The sequence below is a fragment of the Lepidothrix coronata genome, unplaced genomic scaffold, assembly GCF_001604755.1.
Source record: "Lepidothrix coronata isolate B3197 unplaced genomic scaffold, Lepidothrix_coronata-1.0 Scaffold146, whole genome shotgun sequence".
NCBI classification, from domain to species: Eukaryota; Metazoa; Chordata; class Aves; order Passeriformes; family Pipridae; genus Lepidothrix; species Lepidothrix coronata.
Window position 1 is genome coordinate 1,349,676 of NW_016690326.1, and position 25,391 is coordinate 1,375,066.

At 43.1% G+C, this 25,391-nt stretch overlaps 1 protein-coding gene across 2 annotated transcripts in view; it reads right to left on the bottom strand.

The window, feature by feature from the left end:
* Positions 1-9,093: 9,093 nt before the first annotated feature.
* RNF145 (ring finger protein 145) overlaps positions 9,094-25,391 on the bottom strand; it is a 48,127-nt gene continuing 31,829 nt past the window's right edge. For both annotated transcript variants that reach the window (XM_017828183.1, XM_017828184.1), the window contains exons 5-11: positions 22,333-22,568; positions 18,962-19,137; positions 16,726-16,866; positions 15,304-15,486; positions 13,284-13,431; positions 12,255-12,611; positions 9,094-10,740 (exon numbers count right to left, since the gene is read on the bottom strand). In XM_017828183.1, coding sequence (XP_017683672.1) covers positions 10,297-10,740; positions 12,255-12,611; positions 13,284-13,431; positions 15,304-15,486; positions 16,726-16,866; positions 18,962-19,137; positions 22,333-22,568 — 1,685 coding nt within the window. In that variant the 3' untranslated portion in view covers positions 9,094-10,296. The remainder of the gene's footprint in view (positions 10,741-12,254; positions 12,612-13,283; positions 13,432-15,303; positions 15,487-16,725; positions 16,867-18,961; positions 19,138-22,332; positions 22,569-25,391) is intronic.

Genomic DNA, 25,391 nt, shown 5'->3' on the forward strand with positions numbered 1-25,391 from the left:
CCCTCTCACAAATTTCTTCAAATGATTCTGTGAAGAGAGAAAGAACTCAGGTACAAAAATTGTTGGTAAAAGAACAGTGCAGTGTGATGTGGGCCAGGGAAGGTCCCCTAAATGTCTGCCAGTTTCTGCTTTTATTGCTTATGGACAGAAACAGAAACACAGCCCAGACCCATTTTGGCATGGGGTGTGTGTGCTGTGCCTGGCATGCTGAGGATGGGATTTGCCACTGGAACTCTCCTATCCTCTCTCCATTCATGGACCAAATGGGTGACATTTGTGTGGCATCATGGGACTGTGCAGGGCAGCTGCATGGAGGGGCTGCATTCATCTCATGAACCCCACTGTTGTATTTCTTCATATTTCTTGTGCGAGAGCACAAAGATTTTAACACAGTGTTTTGGTAACACAGTCATTAGTAAATAAAAATTAGGCAGAAACCCACTGCCTTTACCTGTGGAAAAAAAATAATCCCATCACATTTCATTTGTGTCATGCAATGACTTGACAGTTTAAGGAAATTGCTAATGGGACCTTTTACTGCGGGGTCACGAGTTCAAACCTGGCTCTGTCGGTAATGACCAAGAGTATCTGATGAATGTTTGATGACGTGAGATTAAAATATGGGTCTCAATCCATTTATCAGTAGAAAAACCCTTCAACAACTCGAGCCCCTTAAAGCTAATCCCGGTAGAAAAGCCAGCAAGGCTGGAGCGTGAACAAGCCCTCCAGAGCCCCCCGGTAGATCAAGGTCAGGATGGGGGCATGCAGATGGAAAAGCTTACAGCAGTGAGGGCTGGGCAGCACCTTTCGGTGCATAAACAAATCTACTGGTTAATGCACTAAAATACTCCCACAACAGCACGGAACGACAGAGCCAGATCCGGTATTGTTCTCACAGGGACAATGATCCTGGCGTAGGGGGGAAGATGCAAGCATTAGGAAACCCAGGATCAAGGACTGATTGATACTAGTGCCAAAACTCGGGAATTCACAGTTTTCCAAGCTGAAAAGTTATGCTTGAATTTCTCGATACTATAAAACTACCATAAAGTTGGAAGTCAAGTATCAAAGTGAGGGGCAAGGAGTCGGTAAATATCCCTTTAAAATGTCCTAATTTTTTTTGGTTTTGTTTTTCTGAGATCAACAGAAAAAGAAGTTATTGCCAGATTCAGTACTTCCCAAGTTGCCCCTTGCTCTCAAAAAGTGTAAAGCATCACTGGCAAAGACCAAGGGCTGATGGCTGAGCAAGAAACAGCCCAACCTGCCTCGAATGGGGCCCAGGTGCACAGGCTGGATGTGTCTCTAACACACGTGTGTGAGGTCCAGCCCCACAGCACTTCCAGAACCTGCTCTGCATCCTCCTGAAGTCCCTCTGTGCTTCTTCTTCAGAACTCAGCCCAGAGACCCAGGAAAAGCGGGGAACCGAGAAAGCTGGGGGGTGTCTGCCACGCACCACCCAGGACCCCACACTGCCTGCTTCCAAAATAAAGTGACGGGAAAGATTTCCATCCCTTTTAAACTCACCAAGTGCTTGCAGAGCATTTCTCAGCCGTTTAGAGGGAAATTAAAAAAGCGTGAGGGCCATCTGGTGGGAGCAGGGAGGGGGTTCCACTCTACCTCATTGTTCTCCACAATTTTGCTATGGGCTAAATCCAGCTGCAGAGACCACTGGCCGGATGCTGAGAAATGGGGGGATGTTGGAGGGGCTGTGCTGGCATCATTTGCCTCAGTAACACGCCTGGCACGTCAAAAGTTTCTTTTTTAAGGTAATTACATCCATGCTGACTATGTCACCGCCAAAACACAACAAACTTCTGGCAAGTGTAACCAACGGAGGCACCGTTGAGGCCAGGGAGGGGTGTGCAGGTACCTGCAAAAACACGTGAGCACTGAGTGCAGCACAAACACCTCCCAGGGATGGGGAGTCTGGGGCCGCAGGCAGGGAGAGGCTCCTCCACACCATTTACGGGGTCAGAGCAGGAGTTTCTGCCCAGTAAAGCTCAGCACTGACTCACTGAAATCAGCAGCATTTACCTGACCACTGGAAATGCTGAGGGGCTGGGACTCAGCCCACCTCTACCCCCATTCCAGCAGGTACGGTGTGGACTCAGTGGGAGTGCTGGAGCTCCAGAATCCTGTCGGGTCTGTTTCCCTTTGTCAGAGAACATGCTGACTGGGGGTTGTTGAGTTCTGCAAGGTGCACTCACACAAATCCCATCCAACCACCCACAGCTTCAGAACAAATAAGAACCCAGATTTAAAAAGGTTCTCGTGACTCTCCAACTACATCACTTTAATTCATCAATCTCCAAGGCTTTGTAGTTGTAACTATAGAAAATAATAGTCTAACTTTAGTATTTTCACCCAGCTATATAACATTTTCTGCATAAGACACTTCCTGTGCATCTTTACACGTTCTGGGATTTGATCCATATTGATCTGCATGTGCTCGTTCCAGGATCTTTTGAGGCTGCAGAAATTACAATTTCCACACTAGTTACAAAATAATTACCCATAATAATTTAATAATGAGCTTTCTCTTTAAATTATTAACATAGGTACCCAAGAAAATTGTCAATTTTAACAAGTTTAAATTCAAATGATAAATGCCAAATCTGTGTTAAATGAGACCAGCAAATTAGCAATTAAAATATTTATGTAAGAAGGCAAAAGATATTGTATTCAAGGAGCTGCAGAGCAGCCTCCCATCAGAGCATGTGACGGTGGCCTGTGTTTGCACATCTGAGCTAAAAAACCCTCTGCAAAGGGGAGAGGGAAAAATATCTGATCCCATAATTGAAGCCGGCCAGTGTTGAGTGGCGTCCAGTGGGATTTCTCCAGAATCCAAGCAATTCTCAAAATACCCTTGGGTTATATTGAGCAGAAATCCTGAGCCAAATGAAATTATTTCTATGATACAAATTGTTATCTGTGGAAAGCTCCAAATGAAGGAATTGCCTTCATGCCCCCTCAGAGCTTTGTCGCTGAGAGCAGAGTCAGCTATGCTGTGTTTTTTAAGACGGGGGAAAAAAAACGTCTTTCAAGCTGAAAGAAAAATACCAGTGTCAGAGCAGAGTTCTGATTCCCTGCAAACGTAAATCCCATTTTTCCAGCAAACTCAGCGGCGCATCAGCACCACAGAACGCAGCTCCACTCGTGACTTCGCAGTGAATCCAAACCTGGATTTTTTTTTTATTATTATTGGTACTTTTCCCCCTGTAAAACTCCCGGGCACTATTTAAATTGTCCAAACGCGCTGGCAGGAGCTGCCGGTGCCGCCGCCGGTCCCGCACTGCCCCGCCGTGGCGGCCGCCGGCACCGGTCCCGCCGCTCCCCGCCCTCTACCCACCTCTTTTTCCCGCTCCAACCTCTGCATCCCGGTCATCTCTGTCACCGAAGAGAAGAACAAACCCTCTGGAAAGCGAACCCGGGCTCCTGGGAAGTCGAGAGTCCCACTGCACAGGGCATAACTTCATCCCGATGTTTACACAAACATCTTCAGGACCGGTGTAAGGGTTGGATCCTCGGGAGCACTCTGGGTTTCTGTCCAGAGGAAAGTTTAATCCCACAGTCTGATAGGGGAGCATGAAACCACCACAGCCATTGCTGCTTGGTCCCCTCCAAAGCACAGCACAGATGGATACAGAGCACACTTGTGTCCAAAACCAGAGGGAACAATTCCAGACCCATCAGTGTCCAGGCAGAGCCAGCTAAAAAATCTGTAAGACTTATATTTTCTGTTGAGAACAAGACTGAGGAGACTGTGGGGGTTTGAGCAATTTTAGTCTAGTGGAAGGTGTGCCTGCCCATGGCAGGGGGTTGGACTAGCTGGTCTTTAAGGTCTCTCCCAACACAAATCATTCCATGATTCTGCACTTACAGCAGCTGACCAGCAGCAGCACAACATCCCAGACCAAACACCTGTCTCCAGGGTCCTGCATGAAAAAAAAAAAGAGAGGACCTGGGAAACACCAGAGTTATCTTAAATGCAACTGTAACTGGTGAGAAATAGCCGAAGGGGCCCAATTGTAGTGGAAATGCCTCCAACAGCTTCAGTGAACCCTCACTGCTGTGTGTTATAGCTGGACACGGACAGGCACAGACCAGAGCCCCCCAGCTGCACCCATGGAGCTCAAAAAGGAGCTGCCATACTCACTTACATCTTCTGCAGTGCTTAAAAATCAGAATTTAAGTACATCAAAGCATAAAGAAGAATTCTAGTAATATCTAACAGTTGGGTTTGAGGTTCTCCCATGGACTGTTTCCTACCACCTGTGCCAATGGAGATCATTACCAGCCTTTTTTCCAGCAAGATGACCAGATCAGCTGTACCCCAAACTCAGCTACATGCACGCGAAGATTTTTATCTTGAAAACAAGATGTATTTTAGCAGGTTACAATTTTTTATTTTTCTTTACTTATCAACACACACTTTCTAACACGGAGGGCCTTTGAGAAATTAATTTCCATCTGAAAACAAACAAGGGCTGAAACAGTTTACAAAGGAACCCATCTTTCAAGGACATTTCCTTTTAAATTGCACAATGTGGCTCTTAGCAAGGAAAATAAATAAAACTTAATCCCTCTGCATTCCAGCTGGCATTTTTTCCCCAAGCTAGAAGCGAACAATCAATTTAAAGAAAACTCAGACTATGGTCAATTAAGGAACTCTATATCATTTCATTTATAAATACCAGATATCTATTCAATTGATTATTTTGATCCAATTAAGCTGGTTTTACATTTTAAATTCTTAAGAATTAAATCATTTATCCGTGTCACAGTCCTAGGCCTTTCACATCTGTTGCTGCAAAATTCTGCAGAGTGTCTGCTCTTTGGCCGTGGTATAAGTCGAGAGTGTTTCAGCTACCAGATTTATTTAAGGATGTGGATTGTAAGCCTCCAGGAAATGGCAACCACTGGGAAAATTTGTGTCTAATTACTTGTAACACAAAGAAATCTTTTCTTTTTCTTTCCTTTTTTTTTTTTTTTAATTTGGGTGTTGTTAGGCATATAAATTGTTTTTCTCTTTAATTGTATTTTCTCTTTAACCAGGATGGTCACCTTTAGGTTTGTGTGTGTGCCAGGTCTCTGAGCATTGTTTAATAAGCTGCCAACACTCAGCCCCTGCTTCTTCCCTTCCAAACCCCACCTTTTCCTCCCGACTCCATCATCTTCATCCTGGTCATCTCTGTCACTGAAAAGGAGAAGACAGAACTCTCTGGAGAGCAACCTATGGACTTTTTGGGAAGTTGTAGAGAGTTCACCAAGTTTAGCAAGCAACATTTTTCTCTGAAAGTGTTGGTTTTCAAGAGAATAAGCAATGCCTTTGAGCCACAGAACACATTTGCTGAGTGGTTTATCAACTGAATCATAACTTCTTTTATGAAAAGAGATGGAATTTCCCTGGCCAGAGTCTCCAGCTGGCACTCAGCATTCCCAGGCACAGATGAACTGCACCAAGGAGAGAAGTCACCACACGTCTAGCCTGGGACTCCAGCAGGATACCAGGAAGTAAAATAGCCATAGATAAAAGAAATAGGCACTGTCAAAAAGAAAATTGGTATCTTCAGGGTGTGGGGCTGTGAATTGTGATCCTTAATGTGATTGCACATGCATATCACAAAAATGTGGACCAGTTAATTGTTAAATTCAGTATTGTAACACCAAGAAAAATGGAGTTTAAAGTTGCATTTACTGACAATTTTAGGCAAGAAAAGCCAAGGAGATTAGTAGGAAAACATATTTGTCAATTCTTTCCCACAAATGTTTTTGTGGGGCAACATCACAGGCAAGACTTAGAATGAGCAATCCTGACTTGGCTAATACACAACAGCTCCAGGCACTGCAGAGACTGAAAAGCTGAAACATTAAAGGACTCTTCGTGCAAACTCAACATGTGGGAGGGAAAATAGAGCACCAATCTCCCTGGTTGTCTCCACTGCCCTCCTCGGAGCAGCATAAACCCACAGTGGTCCATGGATTGTTCCTACCCAGTGATCACCATGACATCCTGCCAGCTCCAAACCATGCAGGCTTCCTGCCCTTTGCTATCCCGACCCAAACAAAATCCACTAACACCAGATTCACTTTCATTTGGCTACTTTCATTCTGAATCCTACCCAGCAACATAACAGGCTTCAAACAGACAGTTGTCCCCAGGAGTGGGGTGTTTTTCTAGACATCATATCAACATTCTTATATTTGTATCTTATTTGGCAAGGATAATTTGAATTTTGAACCAACTGAACTCAAAATCCTTGTAGAGTTTGTTCTGAAATATTCAGATAGCTTAAGCCCAAATTTTTGCCTATATTAGAAAACTATTGAGGTAGCTTACAAATTGAATTTAATCAGGAAAACGGGGACTCCGAATGAAGAGATTTTCCTATGCTGGAAAACCTTGTGCATTTCAAGAACTCTCAGCCTTGGCACAAAATTAGGTGTTTCACTAGGAACGAGCAAGGAAATAGATTCCTCTCTTGCAAAACTTCCAAAACCCAAAGGAGCTGAGAGCAATGCAATTCAAAACGAGGCTTTTGATTCAAACTCCTCACCACAGACTTGTTTGCTCATGGAGTCATCTCACCTTGTGTAAATGCATTTCCCTGAGCCCAGAGCAATGGGCTCTATGAATCAGCAGCACTGGGATACCCTATAGGACTGACTAGACACACACCACCACATCATGTGATCAGCGCCTTATTTCCAACAAAAAACCAACCAGTCATAAAATTCCCAACTGTTCCCATTATATCACCTAGCTGGAAGCATCTTTTTGAGCCCAAATGTTCATCAATCACACCACCATCATGAGTCCACATGAAGATGATTTCAAGCCTCAGCCTACAGTTACACCCTGATCATAAACACTCAGAAAGCATTTTTTTCCTATTTACTCATGCACAGCTGCAGAGAAAATCAACTCAAAGCAGCATCTAAGAGGGAGTTCTGCACCAGAGCTCAGAGGTCAGGAGTGTTCACCCACATGCTCTACAGGGCACCAAAACAGACCGTTCATTTCATTCCTTACCTCCCTGCTCCCCCAGAGGAACCTTTCCCCCTTTTTCTCCTGTCCCTCTTCAAGTTTATTTCTTCTGCAAGTTCTTAGCTGGCCTCAGTTCTGGCAGTTCTCACTTCATCCCTGAACTTCCTGACCCACCAGATATGGCCTGCTTGGCTAATCACTATTTATTTCCCACCCACCCCCATCCCTCACAGACGTATTTTTAAGTTCCTTCCAGAGCTAGCTGTCTCCAGCTAGCTACCTAGTTTTCAGAATATGGTATTCTGCCAGCATTTTTGAGTTGTTGAAAACCAAAAATGAAGCAAACCCAAAAACACACACATCACCTCCCTTGAACTTTCTAGTCCAGCAGATTTTACTAACCAGTTTGCTCTGCCTCGTGCATCCTGCAGCAGTGGACACACTACACCTCATTCTGCTCTTACAACTCTTTGTAAACATGTTGGCATCTAATGAAGGGAACTTCCATCTTTGAAGGAAAGGCCTGATCCTATGAACTCTGCAAGCCTCTCTCCCCTTTGTCTTTAAAATATCTTTTTTTTTCAGTAAAATCAGTGCATCAGAGCTGTTTTCATCCCATCATGCCCCTCCTGCCAGGATGTAGGACTCTTGAGATTGTCTGAGCCACCACATCGTTGAGCACCTTCTCCAGCTGAGAACAGTTGCTTCTGTCTGGTTCACTCCACTGGGAATACTGCAGCATCATTTCTAAAAGACAGCATGTACCTTCCTGGTCTGTCAGGCTCCTTTCCAGTGCCACACCCATATTTCCTACCTGCAGTCTTGGCAGACAGTGTGGTTGTTGAACTCACCGTGGCCCTGTTGATTCCTAACGAGCAGCCTCCAGACTGTTGCTGTAAATCCATAGTCCCTTCCTATAGCTTTTGCATTACCAGTTAGCTATGAATAATTCAGGTTATAAATTAAAAGGTTAATTGCCAAAAGATCAGCCAGGCTGAGAAACAGCTTCTTGGCATAAGCACTGAAGGCAAACCTTGGGTTTTTGTTACTTTTTCAGCACCACTTCCTGTATTTATGAAAAAAAATGATGTGACAGTGTGGGGTAGGAATGAGCTGGTGTTGATGACCCCTGTGACTCCTTTCTGCACTACAGACCTCATGTGATACCACAGGTGAGCACAAGTTCCTCTCCCTTCCCTGCGTTCACCCCAATATCTGTGCAGCAGACATGACCCTCCAACCTCCCTTCCACGAGGCTGACCAAGCCTGGCTGTTCTCACCTCTTCCCAGTAACCTGCTCCTTACCATGGAAGTGAGGAGATCTTACACAAAGGAAGTTTCCCATCACTCGTGTCACAAGCTTCTGGGATTATTTTTTCACATCCAGGGACAGTAAGCAGAGTTTAGCAGAGTATCCCTCTTAAACATATTCTGTGAATTGAGGGAAAGTCTCTGTTCCACCATACTAAGGAGCATCCCATAACAGTGCTGCCCAGAAAATCCCCATTTCCTGCCTCAGCAGACTTTTAAGCGTGGTTAGAATGGAAACAGCCTAAATTATGTAGATTGAAAGCTTGGACACATACAAAACACCTCTGAGAAAGATTCAATTCCACAGAAATGCAGGCATGGAAGAGCAGGACCCAGACCAGAGACTGAAAGGAGTGAAAAGATGAGTTCATGAAAAATATTCTCAACAGTTTTCTTTTTCCCCTCCCCAAACACACCAAGCTGTTAATAAAGGCTTTGGAATGATCAATGAACCACACGGTAAATCCAAATTTCTGATTAATATGTAAAAAAATCCAAAGTGGAACTGATATTTCCATCCTGTCAGGTGAGAAGGAAACAGGTTTGGGGTTTGTTTGGGGCTAAGGAGCAGCAGGCACAGCCTCCAGGAGCAAATGTGCCTTCATTGGCCAAGATTGCTGGCAAGAACCAGGGGAGTCCAGGAGCTACCACCAGGACACACAGCACTGAAATAGAAACAGGGGAGAACACAGGCATAGGGAGTTTCACTGATCTCCAAGGAGGACAAAGGGCTACTACTGCAAAACAACCTCTCAAGTCATGGAATTTCAGTGCAAGAATCACATAACCAGGTGTAAAAATCTTCAAATGTAATTTATTAAGACATTCAGCTATGTCTGTCAGTCTACATCCAAATTTACTACTAAAAATAAAATAGTATCACATTTCACATTAGGAATACCGACTTTGAAAAACACTTGAGTCAAGCCTATCGTATAAATAAGTGACTAATTTCTCTTCATATCAAAATTCACATAAAAAAATTGCCTGCCCCCTACTCCCGCCTATTTCCCCACCCCAGTCCCTTGTTCTACTTGAAGCCATGATGAATGTAAAAATTTAAGTATGGACATGTCCTTGTCAAAGAAAAAAAGGTGCAAACCTATTAACAGCTTTAAAAGTGGCATTTGCGGAGTCTGATCATACACAATAATGTACTCATTCCCAAAGTGCAAATATCGCCAGAGTTTAATACTGTTTTAATTCAGCTGCAAGGATTAAACATTACACAGCACAGTATAGCAAGGCTTCTCTCCGTGCCCTAAAACTCATCCCACTTTCCTCCTTGCACATGGCAGCAGAGGTCAAAGTGTTCATTAGAGCTTTAGTTTACTTCATGCAGCCCAGACTGTGCCCATTATTAGCAAAAGTTTCATATACATCAAAATACTGACGACTCCGTCATAAAAGTCAAGAGTCACTATAGATTACATGAATTCAAATGCAACTGCCCCAAGAACACCCAAAGCATACACACGACGTATTAGGAGTGCTTCCATCTTCTCGTACAATCACTGCTGTTACATCTTTGATTTTTGCTTACGTGCCATAAAAAAACGTCAGCAACCAAAGCTGCACATCAGTCAGAGACTGGCAACTCACGGCCTTTAACACCCCTCAGGACCCTGGGACACGGCTGTATGCAACCCCTCTTCCTGACCAAAACCAAGCCAGCATTCTGTCCGTCTGGCTACAACCTCTCACAGACCTTTCGCTTCTCTTACCCCTCACCTACATCTTGAAAACACTCTTTTTTACTGCTATTTATTTCCAGACATCCTTCCTATGCCCACAGTTCAGAGAGCTTCTGGAGTCATTTCTACTGCATCTCACTGGAGTTACCGCTACCAAGCAGCCCATAAAATTCAGCATGGGAGATTACATTTTGACCAGCAATAATAGCTACACTTCTTTCACAGCTGTGGAAGGACTGGTTTTCTTCTGAGTCAAACGTGGATCTCTGAAATGTGTTTGTTCCCATGTCAACCTGTGTAGCCTCAGAGCTGGACACAAACCCTTAGATCTCGAGCAGAGCATCCCTCCTGGGCTGCAATTAGTTCTGCAGCACAAGCTGCTCCCTGGGTGGCCTCACAGGGGCTTTTGTCACTGTCCATGCTGTGAGACCCCCCTGGATGGGCAGAGGCCTCCAGGCTGTCGTGTCCATCGGCAGCCTGGCCCTTGCCCCTGCTCGGGCTGTCTTTCACACTTGGCCTATCGTCACATTCAGCACCAGGTGGCTCAGCTGCGTCTCCAGGCCTGGTGTTTCGCTCTGCAGGAGGATTTGGCTGTTGCACTGGCTCTGGTCCCAGTCCTGGTAGCTGTGAAGGGCTCTTCAGCTGGCAGTGGCACAGAGGGCAGGTTTCTTGCACGTACAGCCATTTCTTAAGACAACCCGCATGAAAAAAATGGCTACATGGCGTGATTACAGCAGTTTTCATATCCTGAAAGACACAAAGAAAGATCTTATTATTTATAACCCATTCCCCTCCTCTTTCCCCACACATCCAACGGGTCCACCAGGCATGGAGGAGACAGAAGCAGTCCACAGCCAAGCAAGAGAAGGTTCCTTCCTTCATGCCAACAAGCCTCCATATGAGGAGCAGTTGAGGGGGCTCAGCCTGGAGAAAAGGAGACTCAGGGGGGACCTTCTCATTCTCTACAACTCCCTGACAGGAGGTTGTAGTCAGGTGGGGGTCGGGCTCTTCTCCCAGGTAACAAGCAACAGAAGAAGAAGACATGGGCTCAAGTTGTGCCAGGGGAGGTTCAGGTTGGACATCAGGAAGAATTTCTTCACTCAAAGGGTTGTCAAGCATTGGAAGGGGCTGCCCAGGGAGGTGATGGAGTCATCATCCCTGGAAGTGTTCAAGGCATGACTGGATGTGGCACTCAGTGCCATGGTCTAGTTGATAAGGTGGGGCTCTGTCAAAGGTTGGACTTGATGGTCTTGGAGGTCTTTTCCAACCTTAATGATTCTTTGACACACACACAATTCAAACACGGGACGGGTCTGGCTTTTTATACTACAGGCATTAGAAATTAGGCAAAAAAATCTTTGTTCATAAGGTATAATTAAACACATGCTTTTGCAGGATAAGAGTCACAGGATTGGCTGGCTCAAGAAACAATTGTGCAAGACAAAACAGCACAATTACAGATACAACATATAACAATATCACGCCAGGAACTAAGTGACACCCTAAACTCTGCCAGCTGAGACCTACATAGTCTGGTGTTTCAAACACGGTTGTTCAATCTGGCAGATTCAAAGAATTTGTATCAAGCTTAGTGTCACTCCAATCATACTCTAATTGCACACTAGTAATCTTAGGGTGATTCCTTCACTGTCACATATAACTACTATTTGTATTCAAGAGTAAGAGACTTTGGAGCCAGAAGTGTGATAAAGATATTACTTTCAGCATTAATGTCTGAGGTCCTTACATCTGCTGGCTTACACTAGCAAGACCCTTAACCTTTTGATAATTAGGTTTCTGCTACAAAACTGACACTGCACATAAAGTAGCAATGACTGCAGAGACTGAGCTGCTTCTACAGAATAATAACAAATCAGCTACTGAGAACACATTGTCTTTCACTAACAAAATCTTCCACTAATGAAGAAAGGGCACATTTGCTGCTACTGAGACCAGTTCAACCCAAACACGAGAGGGGTCAAAGCAGCTCAAGGACACAGTTTGTTGTGTAACTGGAGAAATAAGAATGACAGTTTAAACAAATCTGTTCAAAGCAATCTCCTCATTCATAAAGCCTATTCAGTGACAGTGCTCCAAATCAATTTTCACAAGGCAGAAAACTGGGTAATTCCAGTAACTTACTGAGGACAGTATTATTCATTAAACATAATTCAAGTAACTTATTTTACTAGTTGCAGACTGAATTTGATAGTCTGGAGGTAATTCAATTCGAGCCAATATCTTGACACTTCCATTCCTACCTGGTAGCAGATGGCACAGATATCATTGTGCTGCTCCAGCTGCTCTTTCGTGGCCACGGGCAGTGATTTTATCTTATTCACAGCGTCTCTTCGAAGAAGGAAACTTTTCCAGCCCAGCTGGGCCCGCAGCCACACATTGTAGTAGGAGTGAATGAAGATGATCACAGAACCCATCACGGTCCATTCACCAAAGATGGTTTCTGAGACCCCGTAGGCCACCACGCAGAGTGCGACCAGGAACTCCAGCAGCCGGTACGTGCCGTTCACGTAATAAATCACATCGTCCATGTTTTCTACAGGCTCCTTTCTGAACTCCTCCACCATAAACAAAACATAAATGAAGAGTGTCCCAAGCACCTGTAACACAGTTGAAGGCCACGAGGTCAGCATTCAATCCTGAACTGGAATCATTCAGCATTGTCCACGGAGCTCTGTACACACAGTACCCCAAACGGGACAGAGGGCAGCCAAGCCCCAAAGTAGTGAAATTGTTGCTGAACTTTGAGACAAATAAAAGTCACTCTTTCTTGCAAAGCATTTAAGCTTGTTCCCAAGTACTTCCCCTTCTGTACCTTCCTTAGTCCAGAGCACAGCTTAGTTGATTTAACAAAAGTTCTGAGCATCATGAGGGACACTTTTATAAATTTAATAATTAAAAAAATCAAGTTACAACAAATACAATACAAAAAATTTCCTGTATTTACACTGATGTGTTTTGAACATCAAATTGCTTTCAAAGATCTGTAGCTAAGTAATGACACAAATGAGTACTTGGGGAAAAACCTTTTTCCTATAATCGTTACACCCTCAAAAGCCTTCTGGAGTTACATTTTGAAATAGACTTCTACTCACCTATGTTCTCAGCTCACACCAGGAGCTCCTTAGCCTCAGATACAGTATAAAGGAAGAGATTTTATATCATCTTTTGTAATTCTGCCCTTCTATCATCCCTACTCTTTTCTCATCAAGTATTTTCCCCCTCAGAGTAACAGGATCGCAGTTAATGCTTCACAGGGCTAACGTTCTTACCTGAAGAGAGGTTAAAATACTGCTGGAGATAATGATCAACAGCCAGAAGTCCATGTGGAAAAACTGACAAATCATGTAGGCCATGTATGCAGGGAACACAAGTAAGAACAGACAGAGGCTGACTGCTCGGAAGTGCTTCCACAGACTCCTGCAAACAACACAATAGGGTTTTATTTTTCAAGTCAGATTTGACTGTCAGAATAAGAACAGACTGCCTGCTGGATGTAGGCCTGTCAGATGTTTGCTCCAGGCTTTAACTTGTTGAAAAGAGTTTCTATTTTACTTGGGCACAATCTCATTCCCATGTTTCATGCAAGCCTACAACAACTATGGAAAGTTCCCTCTCATCTGACCTTTGCTGTTTTCAATAGAGACACAAAAATTATGGGCAAAAATTCACTTACAGTAACTGTCATATTGGATCAAGTCAGTGGTTAGACAAAAAAAGTATCTGATATACTGAATGTTTCAGATGAAAGTCCTGTAACTGTTTGGACACTTCTCTAAATAAATAAGAGGTATCTAGATTATATAATTCTTGCAACTCTTTTGTATCTTTTTGCTAATACGTGTGGGGCAATGCTATTTCCTTCCATCACCAGATTTAATCCTACTGCCTTTAGAAGTATATTCCCCAATTCAGAGATCACAAAAGAAGAAAGGTAGCAGGACTTGAACATTCATCTCTGCCAGTCCTTTCTCTGCTTCTGTCATTTACTTCTTCCTAATCTCCTCCCCAGCCTAAACACACCATCAATCTTTTTACAGTCACCCACTTGTGAAGGCTTTCAGAATATCTTGAGTAATTTACTATACTACCTCTACTTGTTCCTCAGGTTTTATTTTAATCTCATTTAGCTCTGGAAATGAGGTGCAGAAAAAGTGAAACTATTGGGGGACAGGACAGCAGCACAAATTGGTTAATCATATAGTCTGAAGAAACATCACAATGCTACTCTGAGGTCTGAAATTCTGTGTCTGAGAGTGAGGGAGAAAGCAAGAGCTGAAATGGAATTTATCCCGATCCTAGATAATTTAGAACTGCCTGGGAGATTTGGCAGAAGAATTAAAACTCACTATCACCACAGAATGCTTGTTTAAGCTGGGCAGATGCTTATATCCTGCCTCTACTCCCTTTCTCTCTGTTACTATATTGGAAGTTAAGGTTGCTGCAGACAGAACACGTTGGCTGCAAGTAGCCTCCAAGCTAAACAAACTACACATAAACAAACTTCTTTTCATTTCTTCACTTATAGGTTACAGAAAGGGAAAAAGCAAAAGCAATTAACAAACATACAAACAGATTAACATGATAACACCAGATACCACCAATACAGCTCTTCAAAACACAAATTAAACTAACCCACATGATCAGAACATGTGGGACACTAATGCAAACCTTCCACCTCTTACTTTGTGCCAGCAAACCCTATCATTTTGAGATCATAGCCTCACGAAAGGAATAGATTTTACAATATCTAACACAGGGTCACTCCTAGAAACTTCTCACCCTCAGTAGCTGTGTGAGATAACTGCATTAGAGGGAAACCCACCCAACTGCAGCGGAGGTTAAGAAAAACCATTCTGCAAATCCACACAATGGAGTGTGGGTGGGGAGAGCACAGTCCTGGATTGCTTAACTGAGACCACAGTGCACTGACACTCCTTCTAGGGAGAGTAACCAATGAGCAGTTTTACACAGGGAGTGGGCAGCCAGCAACTGCAGAGCAGTGTGGTCTTGCACAGGCTGGATGGACACAGCCCTGAGCAGGAGTAGCTGACCAAAGTCAGCCCTGTTTGTCAGCACAGAGTATGGTGAAAAGTATTAGTGTGTGCCCTTGAGGGGGGTAAGATAGAGAGGGAAAACTAGAGAATTTAGACTAGAGAAGAAATCTGCATACAGAAAAAAACAGGGTAACTTTACAAGCTACTAAAAATCCAAATTAGACCATCAATTACTAGTTTATCACCTCCTAAAAGAGCATTGAGTAATTTTCAGTTTAGGAAACCAGTGTCTTACTTGTCCCTTGAGGCTCCCAATGCCAAGACAATGGGATCAGCAATTTCCAGCATGGACTGAAGTATGGATGCCACCACAATGAAAAGAATAATACTGAGCAGGAACGCCCGATGCACAACTTGGAGCTCAATCAAACCTGTCTGCACAGCCAGGATCAGGAGTGTGACTCCTTCAGTCATTCCCCTGCAGATCAACACAGTCAAAAGAACAATTAATCACATCTGTGTGTCAATGCTGGTTCAAAAGTACATCCAGAAACACCAGGAAATAAGCTGTTTCTGTCCCAACCTTTCACATGCCCCTGGTTTTAGGTTTCACCGACGTCCCTGCTAAGGCTCTAACCAGAGGGGAATGTTTCCAGAAATGCTGAAGAGTTTGGGTTAGAAACCAGCAGATTTCTTGACAAGCAGCATCTGGGCTACATCCAGCTCAGACATCATCCAGCGCAAAGCATTTTAAGGACCCAGGTTGCATCTTAAGAGGAGGAACCCCCCAGCCCCAGTGTTGCCTACACAGCCCTGCCCTGTCTATATCTGGGCACCAGTCAGCCTCATTCCTAGACCACCAGGAAGACCCTCTCTACTTGTTATATTTCCCCATCATCACTCTCTTGTCTGTCCTTTGGCCCTTGATTTAACACCCCACCAGGTGCCCACTTTAGGCAAATTAGCAATTTTGCCATTTTTCAGTTTATTCCCCTTGTACCTAAACCAAATACAACTGTCCACTTCTTTCTGGCTTGGAACCTCAGATTGACTTTAATACCACTGTTTGACACAGTCAAACATATCACCCAGAAGTATATGCTTTACCAAATGTAGACTACTCCTAGGTACCCCAAATTTATACCTAGGAATCCCATCTTGGAATCCAAAACGTAAAACATTCTTTTGCATATGATCTGAAACCTTCTATAGAGTTAAGGGCTGGAGTAATTGAGAAAGGCACTGTCAGATCTAGGATCCCAATTTCATACCAGACAAGTTTGGACAAGCATGAGAAAAGGTAATTTCTATATTTTGGCTATTTACAAGCAATTTAAACCTCATAGAGTATTAATGCTTCATTACTAGAGGGGAGATGAGGAAATGAAAATATGAAGTGTTCATATTATTAATGCTTGTGAAAATTTTTCAGTGACTCATGAAAATGAAAGCATTAAGACAATCAAACTGTGCAGTTGTAAATCCCAACTAACAGCCCTGAACCTGTTAGAGAAATGAATCATCTCCCAAGAAGTCTGTAAAAAGTATTTTCACCTCAAATCCTTCCAATACACACACATAGACTGGCAAACAAAAAGCCAGTCAAGGATACCTAAGAGTTCAAAAGTGAAAAAACTGCAATGCCACCCATATATTTCTATATAAATCCCTTTTCTGTCTGTTTTTTTCTCAACCCAAGGCACACTGTGGCACTTACCTGTTCATAGCAGGATCATTCATGAACGCTCGGTAACCCTGCAAGTAAAACTTGCAGAGAGTCAGAACTCCCAAAGCAACAAAAGAGACAGTGAAGACCAATCCCAGCAGTGAGTACGGAGTGCTACAGCATTCGGCAATACTGGGAGGGGAGAGGGGAAAAGAAACAGAAAGGAAAGGTTGATCAATTAAAAACAATGTGATGAGCTCTCCCCTTGTCCTGTTAACTGTTCAAGTTGGTTTTAAAGCAAAACTGGATTGGTTTAATGAAAATATTCAAAGCTCTACACCACCATTAAATCCTCCAACAGAAGAAAAAGATGAGATGTATTCTATTACTTCTTCCCAAGACATAAGTTCATCCCAGCTCCCCACTGGAGTCAGGTCTGTGCTGTGACATTCCTGCAGTCCCCTCAGCGCGGTGCCACGCGGTGGCACTGTCCTGCTGTCACTGGGCAATCAGAACCACAGGCGATCCCACAGCCCCAACCCACCCAGCTGACTCGCTGGAACGTCAGCCAGCACCACAAACACAGAGTGACAGCACATGGATTCACTTAGGCACGTTCCCCTCATACACACAGTAACACAAACAAACATCAAACTAGTAAGTCCTGTTGGGAGACTGGGGGCTGTTTGGCAGCATTCACACCAGGTTCAGGTAGGCAAGACCTGTCTGAATTTCTAATGGCTGAGCCGGAAGCAGCAGAATAAGAGAGTGGAGGACACTTCCCCTCAGGAGGCTTCTTCCTCTCTGTTACTACAGCAGTGGAACCCCAAAGACTGACACCCCAGACTACATCTGATGATGCTGAGAAGAGCTGCATCACTTCAGCTCCCTCACATTCGGGCTGCTCTTCTTCTGGTCCTGGCACTGCGATATTTGAATGTGCTTCGGCTTCTGAAACACAGCACTGCCGCTGCCAGGTAAAGACCCAGCTGTTGCCAGGGGTTACACATCTGGAAATCCTCACATATATAATCCAAGGTAACACACTGACACCTCAGTCATTAAAAAAAAGAAAAAAAAAAATCTTCATTTGTTCCTCAGGACAGCAGTCTTGTGAGGAGAGAAAGTGCCGTGGCCAAAAACATGTCCTGCTATTAACCAACTGATGAGTGAAGCAGTCCAGTGCTCTGACAAAAGAGTTTGAGGAAGCATATGCTTCAAAAATAAACAAAGCTCATCTAATAGGCATTTACTTTGTCTCTTTTAGTGACTACTTAAACCGGAAATCTCCTTTGAAAGCAATTCACAGCAGAAAATGTTGATGTGTTTACATATACAATGTACAGTGCTTCCGGTAAGCCTCCAAATCCTGCCTGTTTACCAAGACAAGGGGGGCTGAAAAAGTTTTTAAATGTTCCTGCAGGTCAAGGTAGTGAGAAATATAGTACTTAAAGCAGTTATTTCTGTAGAATATTTGAGGAATTCTATGGTTTGCTTCAAAACAAATGATTAGGAATCAAGAATCCTGGCTTTTCTGCCTGATGTCCAATATTTTTTTGTTAGAGTCATTTTAGGACTCTTCTTAAACTTGATCTACTATGTAAGGGTCCCAGAGGAGCTTAAGAGCTCAAAGAGAAGCCTGGGGAACTTTATTATGTTTATGTGTCAAGCACAAGTTTATAAATTGTCCCAAAGAGCTGAACTCTTCATGGCTTCCCAAAAATCACAGCAGTTACAAACCCATGGAAAAGATTTTGAGATGAACAAGGAAAACGACAGACACAGAACAGTTTTAAACAGCAAATCCTGTTTGTTTTAACTTTGAGTTGGGTGCTTTGGCTGCTTAGATGAGCTCAAGAATGTGTCCCACACCAAAATGATAAAACAAGACATACAAGGCTCAGAAAGCAACATGAGCATGAATAAAATATCACTTGGACTGAACTTCAGCTGAAACATCTCAGACTTAAAACCAATTTATATACTGAAAACAACTTCTGGACCAATGCTCTAATTATAGCTATTCCCTTCTCAAAGGAATATTTTGCTTTCTTTGAGAACTCTTCCACAGTTCTGCTAATGCTGTCTGTTCTGAATGGGATCCATGCCTTTGTAGGACAAGCTTAACAGATTTTGTATACATGGTCACTGCAGTAAGGACAAATATTTCATGGGTATCCAAGTGCAATAAAACCAATATACATATCTCATCTTTCAAAGAGCACCAACATTCACTTCAATAGACAGTCAACACAGAAAACTAATTATTTGCAGATAAGTCAATTACCTGGTCAAGAAGAGGAAGAGGAGCCTCTCTCTCGAGGCAGGCTGGTCCCGTGTACTGAAATAGGAATAGATCTGAAGAGCAAATAAAACAAGCCAGAACACCATGAAAAGCACTGGGACGACCAGCTGGTTCCACAGAGACATTCCCAGCGCCAGGAGCCCGTACACCTCCACCACCTGGGCAAGACACAAAAAGGCAATTTGTTATTGGGTCATAGCATCTGGGATTTGATAACAAAAGGACAGTCAACAATATATTCACAACAGCAAAGTAAATCTACTTTGCAGACCGGTTTTTAAGAAAAAAACTTAATACCTCAGACATTTTATGTGTAAGTATCTCAAAAAGGAACACATACCTAATCCACCAAGTGTTTAGAAATTCATGCTTAAGACTTATTTCAGAAGACTCTGAAGCTCAAATTACTCCTTTTGTATTGCAAAGACTAAGTTACAATGCAGTCATTTCCAAGAAGCTGGAATTTCATAGAGCTGGGCTTATTACAAAAGGGCTAAAGGAAAGCACTCATAACTACTGATTCCTTATCACCTGCTTCCCACAGTGACATACAAGTCATAATGGCAAGGAAATTTTAGCAAATGCTAAAAATGCTGCCTACTTAGTCTTTCATGGCAAGCATGAGGGATATCCCATTAATGGGACGTGCTGCAGTACGTACAGGGGCTGATGGACAAGCAGTGGCTGCTGGCAGTGGTGCAGTGCCAAGCTCCCGTGCTCAGCTTTGCCCACAGACTTGTGAAGGAAGTGCACCTGCCCGGGGGAGACTCCTCTGGCCTGGGACCAATGCAAGCAATCCTGTGCAGCTCCTGGCAGAGGGCTCCACCACATCGGAAAAGGGTCATGCTATGCTTATAATGTAGATTCATAACCATGAGGCATTTCTGGCATCTTCTGCTGCAAACAGCCAGCCAAGGGGCTGGGCCTGCTTTTAAATTATACCCTCAGGCACAGTCTAACATGCACTAACAGTCCACTTGTTAGGGCTGTCTCAGTGTTTAACATCCCAATATTCACCAAGCTTTGACACCGACAATCGCAATCAAATCCAGCCTAAAATAGCAGTAAACTCTCAAACACCACGATGAAGGACCCACTGAAAATTAACAACTGCTCAAAGTTGTAGCAATGGAAATACAACTAGGAAAATATTCCAGACAGAATGCCAATATCCTCCTTTGGAATATGCATACTAAGTTTGATTTGTAGTGGAGTTGCACCCAGTTACACGAACACAGTATTAGCCAATATATTTTCTGCTCTGTTTCAGGAACACAGGCAAAGAGCAGCAAGCTCTTGAAAAACAAAAATCCTGCTTTCCCATATTCTCAATACAAGTAAAAACCTACTCACACATAACTATTCATTCCAACTCTACTCCATGCATTTACAAAAGCAGCATCCAATACTCTTATAAACCCAGTGACATGTTATAAAGTTTCTATCATTTTTTCCGTATTCCCAAGGAAAAAAATCTTCATGCCTTCTGCACAAAAAGTCAGGAGAAAGAGTATGATCAGTGTCTAAAGGCCAAGCACAAGGAATATTTCTTCCTCATGAAGACGACACTGTAATACAGTCCAGCACTGAAAGATATAAAACACTGGGATGGAGCAAGGGGGAGACAAGCAATCCTAGAGATGAGGAGGAAAGCTCAGTAACAGCAATATTTAGAATTCTGACAAACGAACCAACCAAAACAAATGAGCAAGAAACAACTATTTCCCCCCTCAACCTGGAATGTATTTGCAATTAAAACACTGGTAAGATACTGAAGTGTTTTAAATGTGTCTAATAAAAAATAGATACAAGACTCAAATTCACATCCAATCTGAATTTGACTTCAGGAAGGTAAACTGTGTATCCATTCATGCACGTGGAAAATGGAAGTGCTGGTTCCAACCTGTTTCAAGGCTCTGAACTGTACAAAGACATGCAAATATTACCCCAAAAGTTAACCCTCTAAATAAAGAGTAAGCAAGATTTTCCTATTCTCCCTGGAAAATAGGATATTGAAGCTTTGCCAGTTAGCTCCTGAATTAGTTTTTATCATCAAATCTACAAGCCAGGGAAGATTTTGACTGGATATTAGAAAAAATTTCTTCCCTGAAAGGGTGGTCAAGCACTGGAACAGGCTGCCAAGGGCAGTGGTGAAGTCACCACCCCTGGAGGGATTTAAAAGATGTGCAGATGCAGCTCTTAGGAACATGTTTTAGTGGTGGCCTTGGCAGTGCTGGCTTAGCAGTTGGACTTGATGATCTCGAGAGTTCTTTTCCAACCTAAACAAGTCTATGATTCCATGGATGAGGTCAGACCATGCTAGGTGCTGTACAAACACGGAAGGATAATCCTGCTCTAAAGACCAACTATATACAAAATAAATAACCAGACATCAATGATCAACATGACAGGCTGAGACCTTGGCACACCAGGCACCTACCGCTGCCAAGTTTTTGTTTGCACATGACAGATATGACAGCAAACAAGAGCTTTAAAGAAGGCTTTGAAAGAGCTTAACAAGTTAGTTTTCAGATTACTTCTGGACCGAAGAGCAGAAGGAAAAAAAAACAGTGTCTTGGTTTGAAAAAAATCCAGCCAGTGGTGAGAGCTGAAACAGTGAGTCAGTCAAAAGTCAAGCAAGCATCAATCTTTTTATGTTGAAATATATATAAGGATGTATAAACCTATACACTTTATATAAAAAAAACATGACGTGTGATGTTTTTGTAGCACTGAGAAAGTAAATTTTCAACTAAGCATGTATCAGATGTCAAAGCATTAACAAAATGGACACATGTCAGATCAGTCTTCTCTGTTTCTGCCACCTTTTGCTCAAGGTCTCAGCAATGCTGCTGTTCTAAAGAAAATACCTTTCAAATCACTGTGCAAGTTACAAATCACTAAGTCAGTGATTATTAAGAGTCAAAATCACCTTCAGTGTTACTCCCTATTTAACACTTCTATAATTACAAACACTTTTCATACAGAAGGCATTTCTTGAAATGAACAGTGAATGCACAGGGATTTCCTTGCTCATTTAATGAGGCTTTAAGTGTATTCCATTCTGGCACGATCTTATCTTTTAGCCTGGATTTGGGAAGGAATAATCAATGTCCAAGCAAAGTGGACATGCTCAGCTGGCCAGCAGCATAAATCAGGCAAATACAAAGCTATCATAAAATTACAGAAAGAAGATGCCACGGATCAGAGCACATTTAGATTGCTAAGAAAGCATGAGTTAGCACATACACACGCACACAGGTGCACAGAAGACAGTCAAAGCACTACTTTATTTCTTCCTGCAAAAAAGGCTCAGGAAAAAGAAAATAAAATTGTTACATTCACCATCTTACCTGGACAAGCTCTCTGTATGCAGATTTCGCCAAGTTATAGGGCACCAGAAGATTTGATGCCAGAAAGTAGAGAACTTCCAAACCAGTGAAGATCATGGCGAACTTGTTGATGATGACGATGGTTTCCAGCGGGACGAGGCAGAGCCGTGCCAGGAGAGGGAGCATGTGGGCAGAGAACAGCCAGATCTGCTTGGTTTTCATGACGCAGGAGCAGAGTGTACACACCACCAGCTGCCCTGGAAACGCGACACAGCATTTCAGAATCAAGCTGATTATCCCCTTCAGGAAAAAGCGTATTTTAATACTTTATCTTTCCAGAACACAGTTATCAACATCCAGCATATTTCGACGGCTGTAACTAGGACATCTCTGTTATGAAACCAGGCTCTTCCGTGTCTTTTGCTGGGTCACTAAAGTTACCCTTTTCAAACTGTGCACAGGGCATGCTTTCACTTCACAGATTAGTGAGCTGTAAACCCTAAACACATGCAGAATCAGATTAATACGAAGTCCCAGAAATAAGTCATATAGAGGACAAACCAAAAGTCATCTCACTTTTTCTTTACCATCCCCACCTCAGCTGAAATCTCATTGTTATCTGTATACACATCAGCTTTCCTGAAGTCCAGCTACACTATTTCATCCCAATCCACACAAAAAAAGCAATCAAAGGTCCCCAATGGCTTTTAGAACAACAATATTTATACTGTCAAGAGGAATTACTGGCCAAGAATAGCAACAGGATAACAGCCAGGTCAGCAGCTGAGACTTCAATAACTTCATAACGCCCCGAGACAGTTGTTCAAAATTATCACTGAAGCTTGCAAGTGAGAGATAATTAACAACTAAATTCTCTTTAATAATTGCCAGGGACACAAGCACATCTCCCCCCTACGCCCAGAGATTTGGAGGGTGGTATTTCTAGGGCAGACCACTCCATTATAGCTGCTGCTATCAGAGTCACTGGAAGTTGTATCCTTGATCTCAGAGGAAATGGCATGGGGCAAAAGGCACATTGCCTGTATAAGAACAATTCTCACTCATCATTTTGCAGTAAGGAAAAATACTACTGCATATTATTTGAAAACAGACCCTTGTTCACCATCTATGTCAGCTTATATCCAAAAGCCACAATATGTGGTACTAAACCCAAGTGCTTATGCCCTGTTTTGGAACAATCTCCACTAATGTTTGCATTTCACAACTCTTCCTGAAACCAGGAGCTAGGCTTAGCAAAACAGAGGAACCAAATCAAGGCTAGTAACATCTCTAGGTCAGCGTGAACTCCATGTGTTCACAATAAGCTCACTGACCTTGTAAGCCCTTCTGGAGGGGCAGGGGAGGGAAGCTGCGAGAGGAGAAACAGCAGTACCAGGGTTTTGCTTTCATTCTGCCAAGCTTCCCTACCTGGGGAAAGACTTCTGCTTTCAAAATAACTGCAACTGAGCTGAAAGACATCTCTAATCTCTACTGCTTAAGCATACAAAGTTCTCCCTCCTTCACACTGTCCTCTTTCAAGTTTAATTCCTACTGTCAATTTGCTAGATGTATTTTTGAATTAGCAGATGTCTTTTCAGAACAAGCACCGTTGCTCTCAGCAAGACACTATCAGCATACTGGGTCTTATAAGCCTCAGAGAAAGTTACTCTACTCATCTTTTTCAACATTCAGCAGACTCCAGCTCTGAAGCATTCTCCCTCTGCTTTGTTGTTCTCTGCCCACACACATGTTGCTACAACCCTATTTAAGACACCACCAGCACACTGCTGTGCTGTAATATTCAGGAGCCTGGCAGGCAGCTTGTGAGGATTTCTGCGACTCGCAGTAACTAAGGCAACCCAGCTTCACACACAAAGGGACACAAACACCAGCATCCAATATGTTCTTCAGGATTTACTCAGTGTCGTCATCTGAAATAAAGCACTGCGACAGCATCACATTAAACAATCCAGTGCTTTTGGGGATGACTCTGGAGCTCTCCAATCACAAATTAGAACCTCTGAGTCCAGTCTTATCTCAGTAAACAGCTAAACCTGCTTTCCTCCAGCAGCCACGTGCCAAGAATGCTGTTGTCCCTGCTCAACTCTGACCCTCCCACCTTTTTAATTTAAACACCAATCAAAAGTTGTTTGTCATGGGAAGAGAACTGTACACACCAGCAAAGAAAGTACATGGAGCACTTTCTCTGGAGGTCCCAACCTCCTTCCTGAAGTGTGCACCTTGTCAATTCTCAACACCTTTAGGAAGGGAGTGAATGTCTCCAACAGAACTTTGAGTGATGGGACTTTCCATTTTAAACTGAGGCAGCAGCACCTTCATTCAGGATAGCCAATCTGTACCTGCAGTAAATCACACTTTATCTCCACGTGGGGCTGCACAGCGTCAGTCACCAACATCACACCATCACACGCAGGATCAGCCAGAGAAATTTGTTTCTACCTCATATCAAATCATAGATTTTAACACTCTCGCTAAGACTGTCAAATCCAGGTGACTTGAAATGCTGTGGACTGAAAACTGCCAGACACAGCTAATGAACCCAAGAACTGGAATCCCCCTGCAGGACACCAACTATGTTTCTCTGCTAGGGAATGAGGCAATAAGGAAGAAATCCATTGTGTGAACTTCCTGTCCACTCTCTTCCCTTCCCAAAACCTCCACAAATACATCAAACATTGCTGACACATAGCCAGAGCCTCCCATTATAAGCTAATGGAAAATGTACAGTAAGAAAGCTGATGTGGCACAGCCACTGTACAAGCCACTTGGAGTAGAGAAATGTCTTTATTTCATTCACGATTTTTGAAAGCTGATGTTAAACTCCCTGGCTACACAACTGACTGTAACTCAAAAACAGGGCATCCTAAAGTTAATATATAATCCCATTACTGTGCACTAAAAAAAGTAAGTCTTTATGGCAGCATCACTTCCAAAACCACACAGCAGCTTTGTAACATTCACAGCTGAAGTGCTTCCAAAGTGGTACGCACATCCAAGGGGCCATCTCCAAAGGCATTTATTTCTTCCACCCAGCACTTAGGAATGCATTATTAACCCTT